Here is a 17,786-nt window from a genome sequence, read left to right as displayed (position 1 = left end):
GCCTGCCCTGCCCCCAGAGGTCCTGGCTGGAGCTGGCAGCGAGGCATCGGCCCCTCTGGAGATACTGTGACCTCCAATTCCTTGTGCCAGTGAGGACACTCTCTATGGGCCCCCCCTGCGGGTGCTGGGACCCCTGCATTGCCTCATGTCCTCCTGTGACTGGCCTGTGGCTATGCCAGTCTTATGGGTGGGTGTCACATCGACTTTATAGGAAAGGAAACTGAGGCTCAGAGAGAAGTAACAGGCCCTTGGATGAGAAGGGACAGAGTCAGGATTCAAAGCCATGTCCCCTCCAAGTCCCCATGGTCCAGGCTGGTCCTGGGGTGCCTTCCCCACCTCCCCATGGAACCTGGCCCCCCAGGAGGAAAATGGATCAGAAGGTAGCGAGGAGGGGGCCTTGAAATGGCAGGCCCGGCCGGGGACAGTGGATGTGAGGCCTGCCGCAGCCAGGCTCTGCTCTCCCAAGGTGTCAGCCAGGGCGGTGGCCTGGGCTGACGCCTGTGGTGACAGGAGGACACCGGTGTGGTGGTAACTGTGGGCGGCAGCTGTTATGCTCTTGGCCCCGTTTTAAAAATAGTCAGGACTTCAAACATGGACTCCCAAGGAAAACAAACAGTCTCGCGTCCCTCCGCCCGTGCAAGCAGCGTGGTGGGTAAAATTAGCCTGGCGGTGGCTGCACAGACGTGAGCCCTGGCCCGCTCTTCGGCCAGGCTCCCGGCTGGGCTGCCCCAAGACCTCCCTGGCCGAGGCCTCCGGCCTGCGGGCACCCAGCCTCTCACCGGGGAGAGGAAGCTCTGGAGGCTCCATCGTGGGCTCTGTGGCCCCAACTGCCAGGGTTGGAAGAAGTCTTGGGTTCGAATCCTGACTCTGCCCCTTGCTGGCCTTGGGGAAAAGAAATCAGATTTCGGCACCCGTTTCCTTTTTTGGAAAATGGAGACATGTTCGGTGTAAAGTTGAGGAAGAGAATGTGTCTGAACCAGTGAGAGTTATGTGTCAGGACTCCAGAAAGCCAGGTAAAGGAGGTCACCAGTAGCTCAGGTGTCTCACCCAGAAGCCCAGACCACGGTCCCAGTGGGCTCATGACGTCCCCTCCCCAGGCCGGACAAGCAAAGGCTCAGGAGAGCGGTGCAGACAGAACCCAGACTCTCCAGGCTGGAGAGGCGTCCATGCCATCACCGGGTGGGGGCCACTGGGGCTTCCAGATGTTTTGAAGGCCCGGGGTACTGATGGCTCCTGTGCCCTTTAGGTGATCTTGGGGGGCGGCCGGAAGTACATGTTCCCCAAGAATACAACGGACGTGGAGTACGATCAAGACGAGAAGGCCAGGGGCACGAGGCTGGACGGCCTGAACCTCATCGACGTCTGGAAGAGCTTCAAACTGAGGCATAAGGTAGCCTGTTCACGGGTCGGATGGGCTACAGGGCAGCCTGAGTGGGGCTGGGGCTGGGTGAGCCCTCCCTGAATCAGTTTTCTCTAAAATGTGGTCATTGTTCTTACCTCAATGGGTTCCAGTGCTCTAATAGATACATGAGTGGCACATAGTAGGTAGTCAGTCAATTCCTTCCTTTAGGGGTGGGCAATGGCAAAAGCTAGGCACAAGGAGGAGGGTGGGCCAAGGAATGGATGGCCTGCGTGGACACTCAGCCCACCTGAGCCCCTACTGTGTGTGGATCCCCAGGCTGGGCATGAGGCCCAAATGATGAATCAGTGGTCAAGGAAACGTGGAATGCTCTGTGCTTGGAAGGCAGGATGCCCAGGACCTACTGGAACCCAGAGGGGACAGACCACAGGGAGGGGAGGCCTGACGAGGCGGGGGGTGGGGGGAGAGGCAGTATCCGGAGGCTTTGCAGGCGGCAGTGGCAGGCGTGAGGTCGAAGCCCTTCACGGGGAGTCGGCTGTGGCCTGGGTGAGGGCACGTGCTGGGGAGGGAGGCCAGGACGTGGGAAGGGCCCTGCCTCTGGCTCCCGGAGTGGCTCTGGCCTTTTAAATCTGTGCTGCTGGCCTCTGGGCTTGGGGCAGCTGGGGTCTGGAAATGACTGCGGTCAGGGCTGAAGACAGTGGGGAGCAGCCTGGCAGCCACTTTGATGTCACTCTGGGGTTGGGTTTCTGAGGGTTCCAGGACTGGCCCCAGGGGAGGCCTGTGGGACAGGGCTGGGCCAAGAGTGAGGTGGGGCAGGGGCTGGGGAATGGCCCCCACAGGGTTGACGGGGCGGAAGGGAGCCGCTTTGAAGCTGTGCCATCCATTCCTTCTGAGTCAGCTCCAGCTGGGCCAGAGCCACGCCCGGCCCAAGCCAGAAAGACAGCGCGCCCCCCCAGCCTCAGTTTCTCTAGCTGGGACATTGAACCAGAGCTTGATTCTTCTTGCCTGCAGGGAACTTCCCTTAGAACTTGGTCTAGACCCCAAGAGGGAGGGAGCGGGCCAGACAGGGGTTCACTGTGTCCCCTGAAAACCGTGCCTCAAGATGAGGCTCTAGAGTGCCTCACCTTCACCAATGAGTGGCTGTGGCATCTGTGTGTCTCAGTTTCCTCATCTGTAAAATGGGAATAATAATGTCTACCTTATAGGGCCCAAATGATGAGATAAACACACCTAGGGAGGCAGAGGAGGGGGTGGGAGTGGGATGGATGGATGAGAGCCCATTGTGTTGGCCTCTTCATCTTCCTTCCCACAATAACCCTTGCACTTTGAAAACCACCGATCCCAATGCCATTGCCCAGAGAAGGCAAGGGACTCTCCCGAGGACACACAGCTGATTCCTGACAGTGCTAGGACCCCAGTCCAGGCCCTGAATGGTGCCGTCTCCAGATGGCACCGTAACCAGAATGGTGCCGTAACCAGCCTCTTCCTGTGGCCTCTGTGCCCTGAAGAAGCAGCACCTTCTTCATTGTCCCCTCGTATGGGGGCCCGGGGCAGGTCTAGGGCCTCCCTTCCTCCCTGGCTCTCCGTGAGCTCCAGAACACAGCTCGTGCCTCTCAGTCGGCCCCTTGTGACCTGCGCCTGCCTCTTCTCTTCCCCATGCCCCTCTATTTGGAACTCTACTTCCTGACCCCAGGCCGATTAATTTCTACTTGACCTCTAGGGCCTCCTTAGCACATCACCTCCACCAGGAAGCCTTCCCTGATCCTGCTTTGGGCTCACAGGGACCCCCNACCAGAGCCCCCCCCCCCCCCCCCCCCCCCGGTCTCTCAGAATTCTTTTTCCCCTGCATTAGAATTGCCTATTCATTTGTCAGTTCTTGAAGGCAGGAACGCTAGGTCCTCAGGGAGGGGTTGTTAAAGGACTGAAGGAAACAGAAACAAAGATGTGCCCCCAACTGTGGGAACAGCTGAGGCCCGTCCTTCTGACTCCCCCAGCCCCACGTGACTGACCCAGGCCCTTCCTCCTAGCACTCTCACTACGTCTGGAACCGCACTGAGCTCCTGGCCCTCCACCCCAACACCGTGGACTACCTCTTAGGTAAGGGGGTCGGGGGTTGGAGTGCTGGTTGCCTGGCTGGGTGCCCGGGGGCAAGGGCTGTGTGACCCGGCACCTGGGGGCCAGGCCCCAGCCTGCTCCCCCTTTGTAGGGCTGCAGGACCTGGGAGGGCTGAGGAAGGGGTTCTGGCTCATAGACTTTCAGCCCCCAAACTGCTGGCTGTGCAGGGTGAATAGCCCCCCTAAACCCAGGGTGGGGGAAGCTAGAGGTCAGAGAAGGGAAGCCACTGACAGTGTGCCCCACTAATGGTCTGAGTATGGCCAGCCCGGTGAGTATGAACGCTGGTTAGGGCTGAGGCTTAAACGAATCCCAGGCCGAGGAGCAGGGCATCTCAGTCAGCCCTGATGTGTGGCCTGGTTGTCCTCTGGTCCTGACGGGGCAGTACCCCCTCCTCCCCGGGGGATAGGGAGCAGTGTGGGGGCCAGGGGCGGTTCTAGGCTAGGTAGGCCGAGGCCAGAGCACCACCATGCTGACATCTGGGCCCTCGTTCCCACCTGGCTAGTGTGCCCAGCCAGTGGTGGCAAAATCCCCTGCAAACCCTTCCCAAGGAGCTCAGCCCCCAGGTCCTGGGTGTGTCATTGGCAATTACGGGTTCAGAGCTGGGCACCAGGAGGACCCTCAGACACACACAACCCTCTGCTTGCCTGGGTCGCGTGGCACGGACTCCATCCCACACACAGGCTGCATGGAGTGGTGTGTGCACCCATGGAGCAAGATAGTTCCACTCCTGGACCCTAGAGCCAGACTGCTGGGTTCAAATCCAGCTCCTGCCACCTCGGAGCTGTGAGGCCCTGGGCAAGTGCTTTGTCTTCTCTGTGCCTCAGTGTCCTCTCCTATAAGGTAGGAATAGTGACTGTTCTGTCCAATGGGAATAATGATAGGGCCTCCCTCAGGGCTGACATGAGGATTAACTGAGCTAATGCATCATGTAATTATCTGTTGCTCTATACTGATTATCCCCAAACGTAGTTCAAAATCAGGGTAAACACTTATTACTTGCACAGTTTCTTTGGGGCAGGAATTGGGAGCGGCTCGGCGGGTCTCTCATGAGGTTGCGGCCTTCCGCGACGCCCCCTTCGTATGGCTAATAAGTTGGCAGGCAGCCTCACTTCCCTGCCACATGGGTCTCTCTGTAGAGCTGACTGAGTGTCCTCACAGTATGGCAGCTGGTTTCTGCCAGAAACCCAAGACTATGCAAAGCAGAGTGTGCAGTGTCTTATGCCCAGGCCTGGAAGTCACACACTGTCATTTCTGCAGTATTCTACTCGCACCATCGGCCAGCCCTGGTCACTGGGGGCGGGGACACGCCAGGGCATGAATTCCGAGAGGCAGGGCTGATTGGGTGCATCTTGGAGGCCGGCACCCACATGCTGCTGAAGCTCCTAGAATGGCACGTGACCTGGAGCGGGCGCTTTGTGAGCCAGAGCTGTCGTTTGGCTGCGCGCACGCTCACAGAAGGGCAAGGTGTTCCAGAAGGAGATCCAGAACCGAGAATGCCAGCCTGACGCACGTGAAATCTTGTGACCCGGGCAAGGGATGGGTCGTTTATTTCCCAAGTGAGAAACCTAAGCCCAGTGGGTGGAAGGGACAGTGACCCCAAACTTGCAGTGGTTTCGCTGCGCAGAGCACTTCAAGCCTGACCTGTAAACCTGACCTTGACCAGCTACCTTGCCAAGTCCAGGACAGAGTGCTCTGCCTGAGGCCATGGTGCCGTGTCTGGGGCCCTTCAGGCTCGAGTAGGCCGATGGACATGAACCCCAGAGGGTCCACTTAGCAGCTGAAGATAGCAAGTTACTGACCCCGAGCCTCAGTCTCCTCCTCTGTAAATGGACGTGGCGACCCCTCTCCATGGTGTGGCCCTGGTGATAGCATCTGGTGCACGTTGGGCCCCAAGAGCCATCCAGAGGAGCCTCCTTCTCTGCTCTGCCCCCAGGTTGTGTAAGGGGAGCCTGTGGTCCCTGAGACACCACAGGCTCCTTGGAGACCCTCCTGGCAGGGTCTTGAAGTCTCACCACCCACATCCTCCTCAGGTCTCTTTGAGCCCGGGGACATGCAGTATGAGTTGAACAGGAACAATGTGACTGACCCGTCACTCTCCGAGATGGTGGAGGTGGCCATCAAGATCCTGAGCAAGAACCCCAAAGGCTTCTTCTTGCTGGTGGAAGGTAGGGTCCCAGGCCTGATTGCAGGGCTGCTTGCCTGAGGTCAGGGGATGGGGAGGTCCAGCTCTCAGAGAGACCTGTCCGGGTTGGGGATGACGCAGGAAACTCCTTTTGGGAGGGTGGGTTATAGACTGGGGGAGAAGGGGACAGTGCTGGAGCTCCCAGTCCCACAAGCTGCTATCACCCATATATACACACCAGGCTTATTAGTCCAGGAAGGCTTCCTGAAAGAGGGGGCAGGTTCCTTCCTTCCAGGAGTTACTGCCTGAGGCCTGGCTTTTAAGGGGAGGGGTGTGCAGCCACCTGGGCCTCACTCCTCCCCAAAGGCTAATCAGCAGGCCCAGGAGACATCTGCATCTGAGCAGCTGCGTGGAGGGGCTCAAGGACATCTACGGGAACCCTCACAGCTGGACAGGGGCCATCTGCTGTTACTGGGCACATGTGGGGCCAAGGTCAAGTCCACGAGTCCTATCCCTGATAGGAAAAGGCGCAGGGTCCCCCAGACTGGGGGAGCCAGACCCTCTGGGAGTCAACAGAGTTGTATGCCAGCATTCATGGCATTTCCCGGGGGCCCTTGTGAACCCTGGGGTCAGACTCTTGGACTCTTGTCCTGATGCCGCCATCTGCTGGCTGGGCGACCTCTACCTGTGCGTTTCCGTCACACGAGGCCCCACAGAGTCGACCTCTCCTACAAGGGTTATTAGCATCCATGGTGTTTGGAGATATAAAGTACTTGGAACAGGGCCCCGAAGAGAATACATCCTCCATGTGTCTATTACTACCGATATCTAAGTCAGTAACAACAGGAAGCCTAAGGATGTGATAAACGTCCCAGAATCTCCCGAAGCTAGGACAGCCTTTGTCTCCTGCGCATTCCCAAACACGCACAACCTGTACACGACCCTCACTGCACAGACAGACCCGCTCAGGCCCCTCGGCCCTCCAGAGGCCGGTGGCCGCCAGCCCAGCTTGACTGCTTTCTTGCCAAACCCCGGGGTTCCCATTCAAGCGCAGCGGTCTCGGCCTGGCCCCGAGCAGGCCTCTGACGCCGAGGAACCAGCCAGGAACCAGTGGTGGTGAGCACGGGCTCCCCCGGGAGCAGTGCTCTGTGTGAGCAGGGCCAGGACCGGGCCGCCAGGCCAGCTGCTCCCAGAGCCACAACAAAGGAAGGGCCCACCCTTCCAGCCTGCCAGGCCGCAGTGGTGAGGCTCAGGCTAGCGAGCAGGGGGGCGGCCAGGCGCCCAGGCTTGGGACCCTCAGAGCTGGGAGTGTCCACCCAGGCAGCATCCTCTTGTGAGAGACAGGAAGCGTCTGTTCCCAAAGGTCACAGAGCCCTCGGCTGTGGCCTGTAAGCCAGGCTCCACGCCAGGCCTCTTGTGCTTACCTTGGTGGGCGGCAGCAGGGGACGCAGGCCTCCACGGGTCTTTCTGGAAGTCTGCCACAGGCCCTGCCCGCTCACCACCTTTCAGCACTGAGCTTCACCCTCAGAGGGGACTCTTCAAATTGGAGGTGGATAAGCAGGTGATCCAGAGTGAGTCACAGCTGAATTCAAATCCCAGCAAAGCCCACTTGGGCACGTGACTTCCTTACCTAGGCCTCAGTCGCTCTATTTGTAAATGGGGCTGATTGTACTGGTCTCAGCCCAGGATTGTTGTGCAGCGGAAACAAGCCATCAGCCGGTCATGCCGGGCCCCTCGTGGGCCCTCGGGCACGTTGGTTCCCTCCCGGCCCGCCGACGCCTCAGGGCCAAGCCCCTGAAGAAGCGGTGCTGGGAGCGGCCTGGGGTGCAGGAAAGAGCACACGCTTTTCCGTCAGGTGGATTGGCTTTAAGTCCGGGCTTTGCGGTCTCCGCGTGTGGGCCTGTGGTGCAGCAGCTCGCCCTCTCTGAGCCTCGGTACAGGTTGAATGCTGCAAAAAAGCTTGGTGTGGTGAACCTGGAGGCCATGTGGTAGGGCTCGTGGTGCCCGTCTTCTTCCCCTGCCCCTCACCCGAGGCCTTTACCTCTGTGTCTCAAGGAGGCAGGATTGACCACGGGCACCATGAGGGCAAGGCCAAGCAGGCGCTGCACGAGGCGGTGGAGATGGACATGGCCATCGGGCGGGCAGGCGCCATGACCTCCCTGGAAGACACGCTGACCGTCGTCACTGCTGACCACTCCCACGTCTTCACCTTTGGCGGGTACACACCCCGTGGAAACTCTATCTTTGGTAGGTGGGCCTCCAGTGGGGTGGGCACTGGGCACTCTCGGAGCCAGAGTGGGGTCGGAGGGTCAGCAAGCCCAGGGTCTGGCACAGGTGGGACTCAGTGAGGATTTGCTGACAGGTGGGGGAGTGCAGGATGTGGGGAGGGAGGGAGGTGAGGGCGTGGATGTGTGGCTGGCCACCTGCATGACAGAGGGATAGAAGAATGGGAGAGCTTCGGCTGGGTGTCTCAGTTGGTTGGAGCGTCGTCCCGAACACCAAAAGGTTTTGGATTTGATCCCTGGTCTGGGCGCGTACTGGAGGCAACTGATTGATGTTTCTCACTCTCCAAAAGAAAAAGAAAAAAGAATGAGAGAGAGGATGGATGGGTGGATGGGAGAGATGTAGGCACAGCAAAGACAGAGGGATGGTTGGTGGGAGGTAAATCAGGTTTGGACGGTGGCTTCCTGGAAATGAGTCCGGCCCTTCAAAGGGACTGTATCCCTGGTGCGCCCACATGACCCCTGGACCATTGCCATCCCGTGCAGGTCTGGCCCCCATGTTGAGCGACACGGACAAGAAGCCCTTTACTGCTATCCTGTACGGCAACGGGCCTGGCTACAAGGTGGTGGGTGGTGAACGAGAAAATGTCTCCATGGTGGACTACGGTGAGACTGCCAAGAGCCAGGGCTGGGAGGGAACAGGACGGCCCTCGGGGGGCCGGGGGGGTGGGGGAAGCCTGGGAACAGAGTATAGGCTTGTGGTCAAGGTCCAGGGTCTCAGAATAGTCAGGACCAAGCCAGAACAATCTGACTTTGAATCCCCTTCTGCAGTTTGGTAGCTCTGGGACCTTGGGCCCGACATAACTCCACCTTTCTCAGCTTCAGCTTCCTCCATAAAAGGGTTCTGCCTCCCGAGGCTGTCTGAAGAACTAACTGGGTCTGATAGTTTAGCATAGAGCCTGGCACACAGAGGTGTTCGCTGTATTGCAGTCCTTTTACTGGCTATATAATATTCCAATGCAGGAGCCTTCCAAGGTATTCATCCAATTCTGTATCGTTAAAAATTCATTTGTTTGGATGCCCCCAGAGACCCCAGGCAGAGGGGGTCTAATGGTGCATCCATTGGTTAGAACCTCTCCTGGGTTGACTTTCCTGCTCATCCGGATAGCTCAGGGAGACTGATTTTCTCTTCTGGAGGTTGGGAGTACAGGCTTCTGTGTTAGAATGGACTCAGGCCCGAATCCTGTGGCCTTGTGCAGAATGCCTTCCCTGCACTGAGCTTCAGTTTTCTCTTTTGTGAAATGGGGCATTGGAGCCAGCCTGGGAGGGACCCTGCGCCAGGCCCCTGCCAGGCCCTCTGCAAATGTTTCCTTTGGTCCGCAGCTCACAACAACTACCAGGCTCAGTCTGCGGTGCCCCTGCGGCACGAGACCCATGGCGGGGAGGACGTGGCGGTCTTCGCCAAGGGCCCCATGGCACACCTGCTGCACGGAGTCCATGAGCAGAACTACATCCCCCACGTGATGGCTTATGCCGCCTGCATCGGTGCCAACCGCGACCACTGTGCCTCAGCCAACTCATCGGGCAGCCCTTCCCCAGGCCCCCTGCTGCTCCTGCTGGCCCTGCTCCCCCTGGGCATCCTGTTCTGAGGGCCCAGGCACCCACTAGCCCATCACAGATGGTCAGCCTCCCCCTCCCCGTGCCGCCCACCGCCCACAGGCCACACCTCAAGGGGCCAGGGGGTGGGGGTGTCCACAGCCTCTGGAGCTGCCAGAAAGGGGACCCAGGAAACCAGTCTACTGCCCGCCTCGCTCCCCTCTGGATCCTCCCCTGGGGCCGTACCAGGTCCCGGCCTCCTGCCTCAGCCCCACCCCTGCCCCTTGCTGCCCCTTTGGCTAACAGGGTAGGTTTCTCTTGGGCAGACAGAGAGTACAGACTGCAGACATTCTCAAAGCATCTTATTTTTCTAGCAAACATATTTCTCCAGATCCGGAGGCTCTGGAGCTTCCATGGAACATTCCAGATCTGACCCTCCCACTCTCCTCTCCTTCCGTCTGGAACCTCCCAGGGCCCTCCCTGCTCATGTCTGTACCTGAAGAGGAGACAAGTCCTTCTCTTCAGGATGGGGGTTTGCTCACTTGTTCCAAGGCCTCCCAGGGCTCCCAGGAAGTCGGCTCCTGGGACGGGCTGTCCAACCCCAGGCGGCCTGGGCTGGGGTGGAGGAGCCGCCTGGTGGGCAGACACCTCCCAGCTTCGCACACACGCGCCAGCTCCTCTTCGAAGCGACTCTCCTGTTTGGAACGGCCAAAAAAATTTTTTTTCTCATTTTGGTGTTGGTTAAAAGGGAACACAAAACATTTCAATAAAAATTTCCAACTATTTCTGAGGACAGAGCTGAGTCTTTGTGGTCAGGGAGGAAGAGACTGAAATAAGCTCATTTCTCTAAGAAGAGCTGGACGCAGGGCCCAGGCGTGGGGGTGGGGTGGGGGGGAGGGGCCTGCTCCTGGCCTGGGGGCTTTAAGACCCCTGCCCTGGGTGACTGTGGACCAATTGCTTCGTGTCTCTGTGTCTGAAGTTTTCTGATCTGTAAAAGGGGAGACAGCCGCACCGGGCTGCTGTGAGGATTAAAGAATGACTCTGCCGGAACCCCACGGCAGAGGGGCCTTCTAGGGCCCGGGCCCCCTGGCTGCACCGTGCCCACAAGCAGAGCTCCAGCCCCTGGCCCATGGGGCTGTCCATTCATTCATTCGTTCACAAATGTTGAGTGTGCGCTCCACCCTGTACTAGGTCTGAAGAATTTAGCGGTGAGCCACACTGACGGGCTGCCTGCCCTCATGGGGCGTCAGCCTCGCTTGGGGACTGTCATCTCTCCATTGTCAAGCCCAGGTACTGACTGGGGCCAGGATGGCACTGGATGTGAGGGCTCACAGAGTTCCCTGAGTTTGAGCCTCTTGACATCGGAATGAAAGCCCCTATAACGATAGACAGTAACAGTGAGTGTTGATCGTTCACCATCTGCCAAGTTTTGTGCCTGATGCTTTCCATGGATTCAGCTCATTTAATGCTCCCTGGGAAGTAGGCCGCCGTCATCTGCGCTTACAGATGAGGAAACCGAGGGTGCCCCGGGTGATAGGATTGCCCATGGTCCTCAGAGTTGTGGAGCTGGGATTTGAACTCAGGTCCGTTTGATTCCAAAGCTCTTACACTTAATGGCATCCTTCCTTTATAACGTGTTTCCAACCTCCTACCAACCAGGTTCGGAGACAGCCAATGTGAGTGACTCATACCCCAGTTAAATATGAACTCAGAAAGGTGAGAAATATGTCAGAAGTGGGGGGTCCTTTGGGAGTTAAAATGCAACTGAGCAGATTTTCCTCTGAGCTTCCTAGCAGTTCTAGCAAAAAGGGTAATACAGCCGAGCTGATGCTGGGATAAAAAACTGCATGCCTCCCTTCTTGCCAGGACAGAGATGTCACCTTGAATTGTACAGTGCAGTGTTTTCAGGTGTTACTCTCATACCATCTTCACAGTTGCCATCACAGCCAACTGGGGCCCAGTCCTGCCATGGGCCACCAGGAGTCAGGGTGGAGATGCACCCCAGAGGTCTCCCACTGGGAGGCCCAGGGGGCTGGAGTATTTATTCTTCTACTGCCCTCCCTGATTGGCTAAGAGCTGTTCCCAGAAAAATTACCATGCTGGCCCTTCCAATCTGCCTCTAGAAAGGCTGAGAAGAAGCCCCCATGAGTGTGCTAGAACATTAAATACTCAAAGGATAAAAATGGCACCAACAGCACCTTAAACTTTGGGATACATGGATGGGTTGAAAATCATGGGCTGTGAGTCAGAGAGATGAGGCTTCATGTCTCTGCTCCACCGTTTTTCCATTTCTAGGAACTTGGGCAAGTTCTCTAACTCCGCTGATGTTCCATTCCTACACCTGTGAAGTGTAGGACTTACGGTCCCACCTGGAACAAGGGGCTTCTCCCGCCGAGCCCAGGCCATGGGCTGATGTGTTCTGACTCAAAAGCCCACGGTGTGCAAGTACCCACCGCTCTGAAGTCCTCCCCAGGCCTCCCTCACCAAATCTAGGCACCTGCACCCTTGGGTCACTCATCACCCTCTATTGTAAAGGTCAGTGGGCTCTAGTCCTAATCAGAGCCAGAGCTGGAGGCAGAGGTCTGGGCTCCAGCCATCAGCAGCCGGGGAACTAGAAACTAAGGGGGACAGCACCCAAAGCACAAGGGTTCCCATGGCCCTCAGAGACTTTCTCAGGAAGGGAGAGTGAAGGTGAGCAGACAAATTCTTTTCTGTTCATCTAGCTAACCCTGTCTGCTGTGAAAGATAAATCCAGAACTTAACCCACTTAGAGCTTATTGTGTCTTACACATCTGGTGGTGACTTTGGACAGATGACTGAGACCCAGGCTCTTTCCACCTTGTGGCTCTTCCCTCCTCTAAGTTCCAGATGTTCTATTGAACCAGAATTTCGGTCTACTAAGCTCTATTTGACCAACACATTGGTGCAGGGGATGCGGCAGAGGAGGCGTCCTTTTAACCACTTCTTCCCGGAGGGAACACACATCACTTTCACTCACAGTTGGTTAGCACTAGTCGTATGATCCCACAAAGTGCAAAGGAGGTTGGGAAATGTAGTCTTCGGTTGAGCAGCTGGTGGTCACCGACAACTCTGTAGCTGGTTCTCAACTGGGCACTATTGATACTTGGGGCTGGATACTTCTCTGTGGCGATGACAGTCCTGAGCATGGTAGGATGTTTCACAGCATCCTAGGCCTCTATCCACTAGATTTCTAGGGAGCAAAACCAACCAGTTAAGAACTTCTGCTCCAGAGTAAGGAAGAGGTATGGGAGGCGTGGGTGGTCAGCAGGCCATCTGGTCTCAGCTTCAATAGTACGCAGAGCACCTTCCTGCTCCCGTGCTCCCCAGATGTCACAGCGCATCTTCACAGGGTTTTAAAACATCGGAAATGCCACATATGCTTGAGTTTCTGACTTTAAAAAACGGGATGGTGTGGCTGGCATTGACCCCCATCTCTGCAAGGCAGTGTGGTCAGAGCTGAGAAGTAGCTGCCCACTGGGCATATAGCTCTCCTATTTGCCACACTTTGGGGAGAGATGGGAAGGAGGGCCTTGAATGCCACCCCAAGAAGCTGGGAGAAGACCCTGGGGGGCCATAAAGGGTTCTGGAGCTGGGACATGAGCATCATTTGTGAAAAATCATCTTGGCATCCAGTTTGGAGGGCAGCCTCAAAAAGAGAAACTAGAGGTTGGGAGACCAGCAAGGAGGCTGTTCAAATAAACCAGGCAGGAGAAGCTGGGGCCCTGGAGATAGGGAGGGGGAACAAGCCCCAAATATGTGCCCATCAGTCCCAGCTCCTGTTTGTCAAGAAGGAAGCTGGAACAGCACGTGAATAGATGGGTCATCGCCGAACTGATCGCTGAGATCGAGGGCAGCATGGGGCCGGACACCTACTCTGCACCACCCGCCCTGCTGAGCACCCGAGAGTGGCTGTGACATTGCCACCACAGGGGTACATCTCCATGCATACCCCCACACCATCCGGTGAGGTGAACAATATCCCCATTTTACAGATGAGAAAGTGGAGGCCAGGCAGGGCATGCTGACTGCTGCAAGTTGACCCCAGGTCTGCCTGACTCCCAAGCCATGTTTCCACCACCCCTCCCCCCACCCCACCCTGCTTAGCCTCTGGGGTACTAACCTCTCCAAGAAAAACAACCCCAGCCCACCAGCCACAGAAGTCCTTCCAGGGAGTAGTGAGAGCCCCAAGCTGAGTTTATAGTTAGTCCTGGTGGCTTACCAGGACCTCCCACTGAGACCTACCACCAGCCCATGGGGGTTTGGGCTCCCAGGCCCCTGTGCGGCTTCCTCTGGCCTCCTGGTGTTGCCCCCTCCATCAGGGTGCCTTTTCTGGTCCCTCAGCCCTCTTTGTCCAAACCTCAGAACCTCAGGCTGGGTGTGCACACGTGCCACCCACCTCCGCTCTGCAGCCAAACGGGGGGCAGGCCAGGCTGGGGTTTGTCACTGGCCAGTGTCACTTCGCCCTCCTGCCCCTTGGGGTGGAGGCTTAGAATCACTGAGGCAATGAGCATACCAGCAATGAGCATTTCCACGGGGTTCCCTAGTGCCAGGCTCTGTTCCTGTGCCCCTCAGTGCACTCAACTTGCTTGTCCTCCCAACCCTCTGCAGTGAGGGGGACTGTGTGTGGCAAACGGGAGAGCTGTACCCCTGATAAGCCGCCATCTCTCCACTCCGCTGACCACTGCCCTGCAGAAATGCGGGCCATGCCAGCCACATCTCCCAATTAAAAAAAAAAAAGCCAGAAATCCAAATCATATGTGAAAGTTCCCGATGTTTTAAAACACTATGAGGATACTCCATGAAGTGTGGGGAGCACAGGAGCCGGAAGATGCCCTGCGTACAAGCAAAGCTGAGGCCAGATGGCCCGCTGACCACCCAAGCCCCCTACGCCCCTTCCTGACTGTAGGGCAGGGGCTGTCACTGTCCCCATTTCACAGATGCAGAAGTAGGAGCAGAGAGAAATTCGGTGATTTATGTGAGGTCATGTCACTAACAGGAGAGGGAGGCAGGACCCCCAAGCCACCCAGGGAGCGGGACTTGATCCTGCCTTTGTGTCCTTTGGTGTCTCGGGGTGAGGAGTGGTGGGAGGACTCAGGAATGTCCCTGGGCATCAGTGGCAGAGATCCTGTTATCTTGAGCTTGTGCCCTTGCCCTGGTGGGAAGGCCCAGTGGCTTCCCCCTGCCCACGCCAGGGCAGGCTGGCCCCAGGGTCTCCGGGGTCAGCCTGGGTTTGCACGCCGGCTGAGGGCCCTGCAACCAGCCTCTTGCTCACTCGGGACACCAGGTTGGGGAACAATGGCAGTGGGCAGGCCATTTGGGGCCTGGAGGAGTCTGAGGTGTAACCCTTCACCCCTCCCTTCCCAGAGCCCTGGGCCGAGACCTGGGCAGCAGCCACAGCCTGTTCTCAGGGCATGAGCCGCTGCAGTCCAGACCGCACCCTGGCGACCTGACTCAGTGCTGCCCCTCGTCTGTCCTGAGCCCTCCTGGACCATGGGCCGCCTTCCACAGGCCCCCAGACAAAGCTCAGGCTACGGCGGGCTTCTGCAGGCCAGAGGAGCAAGGCAGCCCAGAGAGAGTCGGACACCAAATGGAAGTTGCACAGTGAAATGGGCAGAGGAACCCAGCTTCCACCTGCAGCAAAGGACGCTGGGTCCAGCCAACTCCGGTCAGCCACACCCTGGGACTTGGGGTGCCGACGAGAGGAAGGACTCACAGGGACCTGGGGTCCGCCTCATGCTGGCGCTTCAGCCCCCAACCCAACTGCCTTTCCACCCTCTTAACAACACGGGAGGTGGGCACTGACGCTGGCCCCATTTTACAGGTACAAAAACCGAGAGAGCCACTGGGGTTAGGGTCTGCTGGAGCGGGTGGTCGGACAAGACCTGCCTGAGGAGGTGGCATCTGGACTGAGACCAGCTGGTGAGATGGTGGCCTTGCAGGGAACTGGAGGGAAGACCGTGCAGAGTAGCATCCAGCACGTGCGTCCCGTGGGAATGAGCTTCCTATGTGCGAGGGATAGAAATCAGGCAATGGGTGTGGAGCCCAGAAACAAGGGGACAGTGGGTGGCACGAGGTGGGAGGGGTGGGCAGGAACTGTCACCTGGGGCACAACAGGAACCTGCATCTCCTGTTGCCAGGGAAGCTACCGGAGGCTTAGCCACAGCGGGAGACAGGATCAGGTTCATGCTTTGGAAAGAGCACTCCGGCTGCTGTGCAGAGGAGGGCCCCGTGCGGCAGGAGCAGATGCCGGGGAGCTGTCTGGAGGCCTTGCTGCTGCCTGGGGTGGAGGTGGTGGCGGCTTGGAGCAGCGCGTGCGCTGGTGGTGGGAAGGGCCGAGCTTCACACATGCTCGGAGGTTGAAGTCAGCAGGGCTCGCTGACGGGCTGCATGTGGGGTGTGGAGGAAAGAGCAGAATCGGGGATGTCCCCGAGTTTTTGCCCTGAGCGCCTGGGTGTATGAAAGTGCCATTAATGGGTGGGGGGGGAGCATATCTGGGGAGAAAGCAGTTGGTCTGGATTGTGTTGGCTGTGAGGTGAACATACTGGCAGGCAGTCAGGGGGAGAAAGCAGCTGGAGTTCAGGGGAGCAGGCTGGGCTGGAGACAGAAAGACGAGGGTCCCGCTGGTATTCGAGGCAGTGGAGCAAAGAGATATGGCGTGTCCAAGTTCACAGCCAGCCAGTGGTCAGGGTTTGAGCTGGAGCCTGTCAGACTCCAAAAGCCACAGAAGCTCTTCCCGCTGCAGGTGTTCATTCATCTCCAGGAGGTGGGAACAAAAAGGGTTTCATCCAAAGTTGGGGGGGGGGGGCTACAAGACTGGACGGCAAGGAGAAGCCCCCTGAGGATGAATTTAGGAACTGAGATCCTTCCAGTGAGGGCTGCCCTCCCCTCAGCTGTAGCCGTCCAGCGGCAGAAGCAGCATGAGTCCCGTCCCCAGCCCGTTGTCAGCTGGAGAAGCTGAGGCCCAGAGGAGGGCAGGGCTGAGACCTAGGTTTTCTTCCTGACCTCTCCACCAGTCTCCAAGGTGGGCTCCTGTCTGAACCAGCTCAGTGGCAGAGTGGGAGTCACCCGCCGGTGACAGTCCTAAGGGGGTGGGGGTCTCTCCTAGCACCCAGATGGAGCTGGGGCCTGTAGTCTCCCCGCCCTGTTGCCCCACAAGACAGCATTTGCCTGTGCCTGCCACCACCCCTATGCAGCCCGTCCCCTGCCTTCAGGACCCCTCGAGGTCCCTGGCAGGGCAGCCCCAAGTGTGGCTCCAGTTGTGGCTCCTGCCCCGTGGCCAGGATCGAGCCCCCCCTGCCCAGACCACCCAGCGCCGGGGCCTGGCGGAGCCCGGCAGGCCTGGCGGGCAGTGCTCCCAGGCTGGCCAGCCGCGGTCTGGCTCCACCCGAGGGGCTGTGGCCTGGGAACCACTAGCTGTCTCCTCAGGGAAGCGGCTGGGATCTCCAGAACAAACAGAACAAACCGCAGCCTCCCTCCTAAGCCCCCAGCCCACCTCTCGCTCCACCTGAGGAGGGGAGCTGCCTCTGGCCTCCTCCATTGACAACCGCACCCCCCCCCCCACCGGCTCTCCTGTCGCCACCAGTGGGGAAGGAGCAGAATGGGGGGCAGGATGGCTGCAGCCACGTGTGGACAAAGGGGGCTGTGACTGGGGGCTCGGATGACCCTAAGCGCCCCCTCAGAACCCCTCAGGAGGGAGTTTTGACTGAGCTGGAGGGGCACGTCTCCTCAGCCTCAGGCAGAGAACAAGGCCCTGCAATTGAAAAGATCTGGGTTCAAATCCAGGCTCTGCCACCTCCGAGCTGAGTGACCTTAAGCAAGTGACTTCACTTCTCTGTGCCTTGGTTTCCCCTTCTGGAAAATGGCCGCAGCAGCTCCTACCTCCCAGAGAGAGCCATGGTGGGATGACCAGGCATCCTCTGGATGGAAAGTGTCCTGCTTAGGGCAGGGCTCACAGTAGGTCCTCAAGGAGTATCAGTCCCTCAACCCGTGGGAGCCAGAACCACCCCAGGGGACCCAGGGGCCTAGCAGGGCCGGGCCAGGACAGCCTCGCTGATTCAGACCAGCTGGGGGATGGGGAGCATCTGACTCCACTAAAAGCCGCAATTAGAGCCCAATTTCAAGAAACGCTGTGTTAGTCCTTCCCAGAGCAGATGTGATTATAGGCTCAGAGCTGCACTGTTACTAACAGGATGACACAGAGGGGCCCCTTCCAGGGTTGGGCGGCATGTGACATGCCACCCGGCTCCCTCGATATACAGCCGGGAAAACTGAGGCCCTAAGCAGGAGCGGTTGACAAGCTCCAGCTCACACGGCATGTTAGACGGCGACCTGGCTGCTCTCAGCTCTGCCC

The 17,786-nt window shown here is 58.3% G+C and overlaps 1 protein-coding gene across 5 annotated transcripts in view; it reads left to right on the top strand.

The window, feature by feature from the left end:
* The window catches only part of ALPL (alkaline phosphatase, biomineralization associated), a 56,291-nt gene extending 46,090 nt beyond the window's left edge, over positions 1-10,201 (top strand). For all 5 annotated transcript variants that reach the window (XM_037032817.1, XM_037032819.1, XM_037032818.1 and 2 more), the window contains exons 7-12: positions 1,247-1,390; positions 3,388-3,457; positions 5,506-5,640; positions 7,653-7,844; positions 8,366-8,485; positions 9,203-10,201. In XM_037032817.1, coding sequence (XP_036888712.1) covers positions 1,247-1,390; positions 3,388-3,457; positions 5,506-5,640; positions 7,653-7,844; positions 8,366-8,485; positions 9,203-9,468 — 927 coding nt within the window. In that variant the 3' untranslated portion in view covers positions 9,469-10,201. The remainder of the gene's footprint in view (positions 1-1,246; positions 1,391-3,387; positions 3,458-5,505; positions 5,641-7,652; positions 7,845-8,365; positions 8,486-9,202) is intronic.
* Positions 10,202-17,786: the final 7,585 nt, after the last annotated feature.

This window comes from Sturnira hondurensis, unplaced genomic scaffold (genome assembly GCF_014824575.4).
Source record: "Sturnira hondurensis isolate 20B ecotype Veracruz unplaced genomic scaffold, ASM1482457v3 Scaffold0021555, whole genome shotgun sequence".
Lineage (NCBI taxonomy): Eukaryota > Metazoa > Chordata > Mammalia > Chiroptera > Phyllostomidae > Sturnira > Sturnira hondurensis.
Note: the sequence above shows the minus strand (reverse complement) of the source record. Positions and strands in the feature narration are given on the sequence as shown.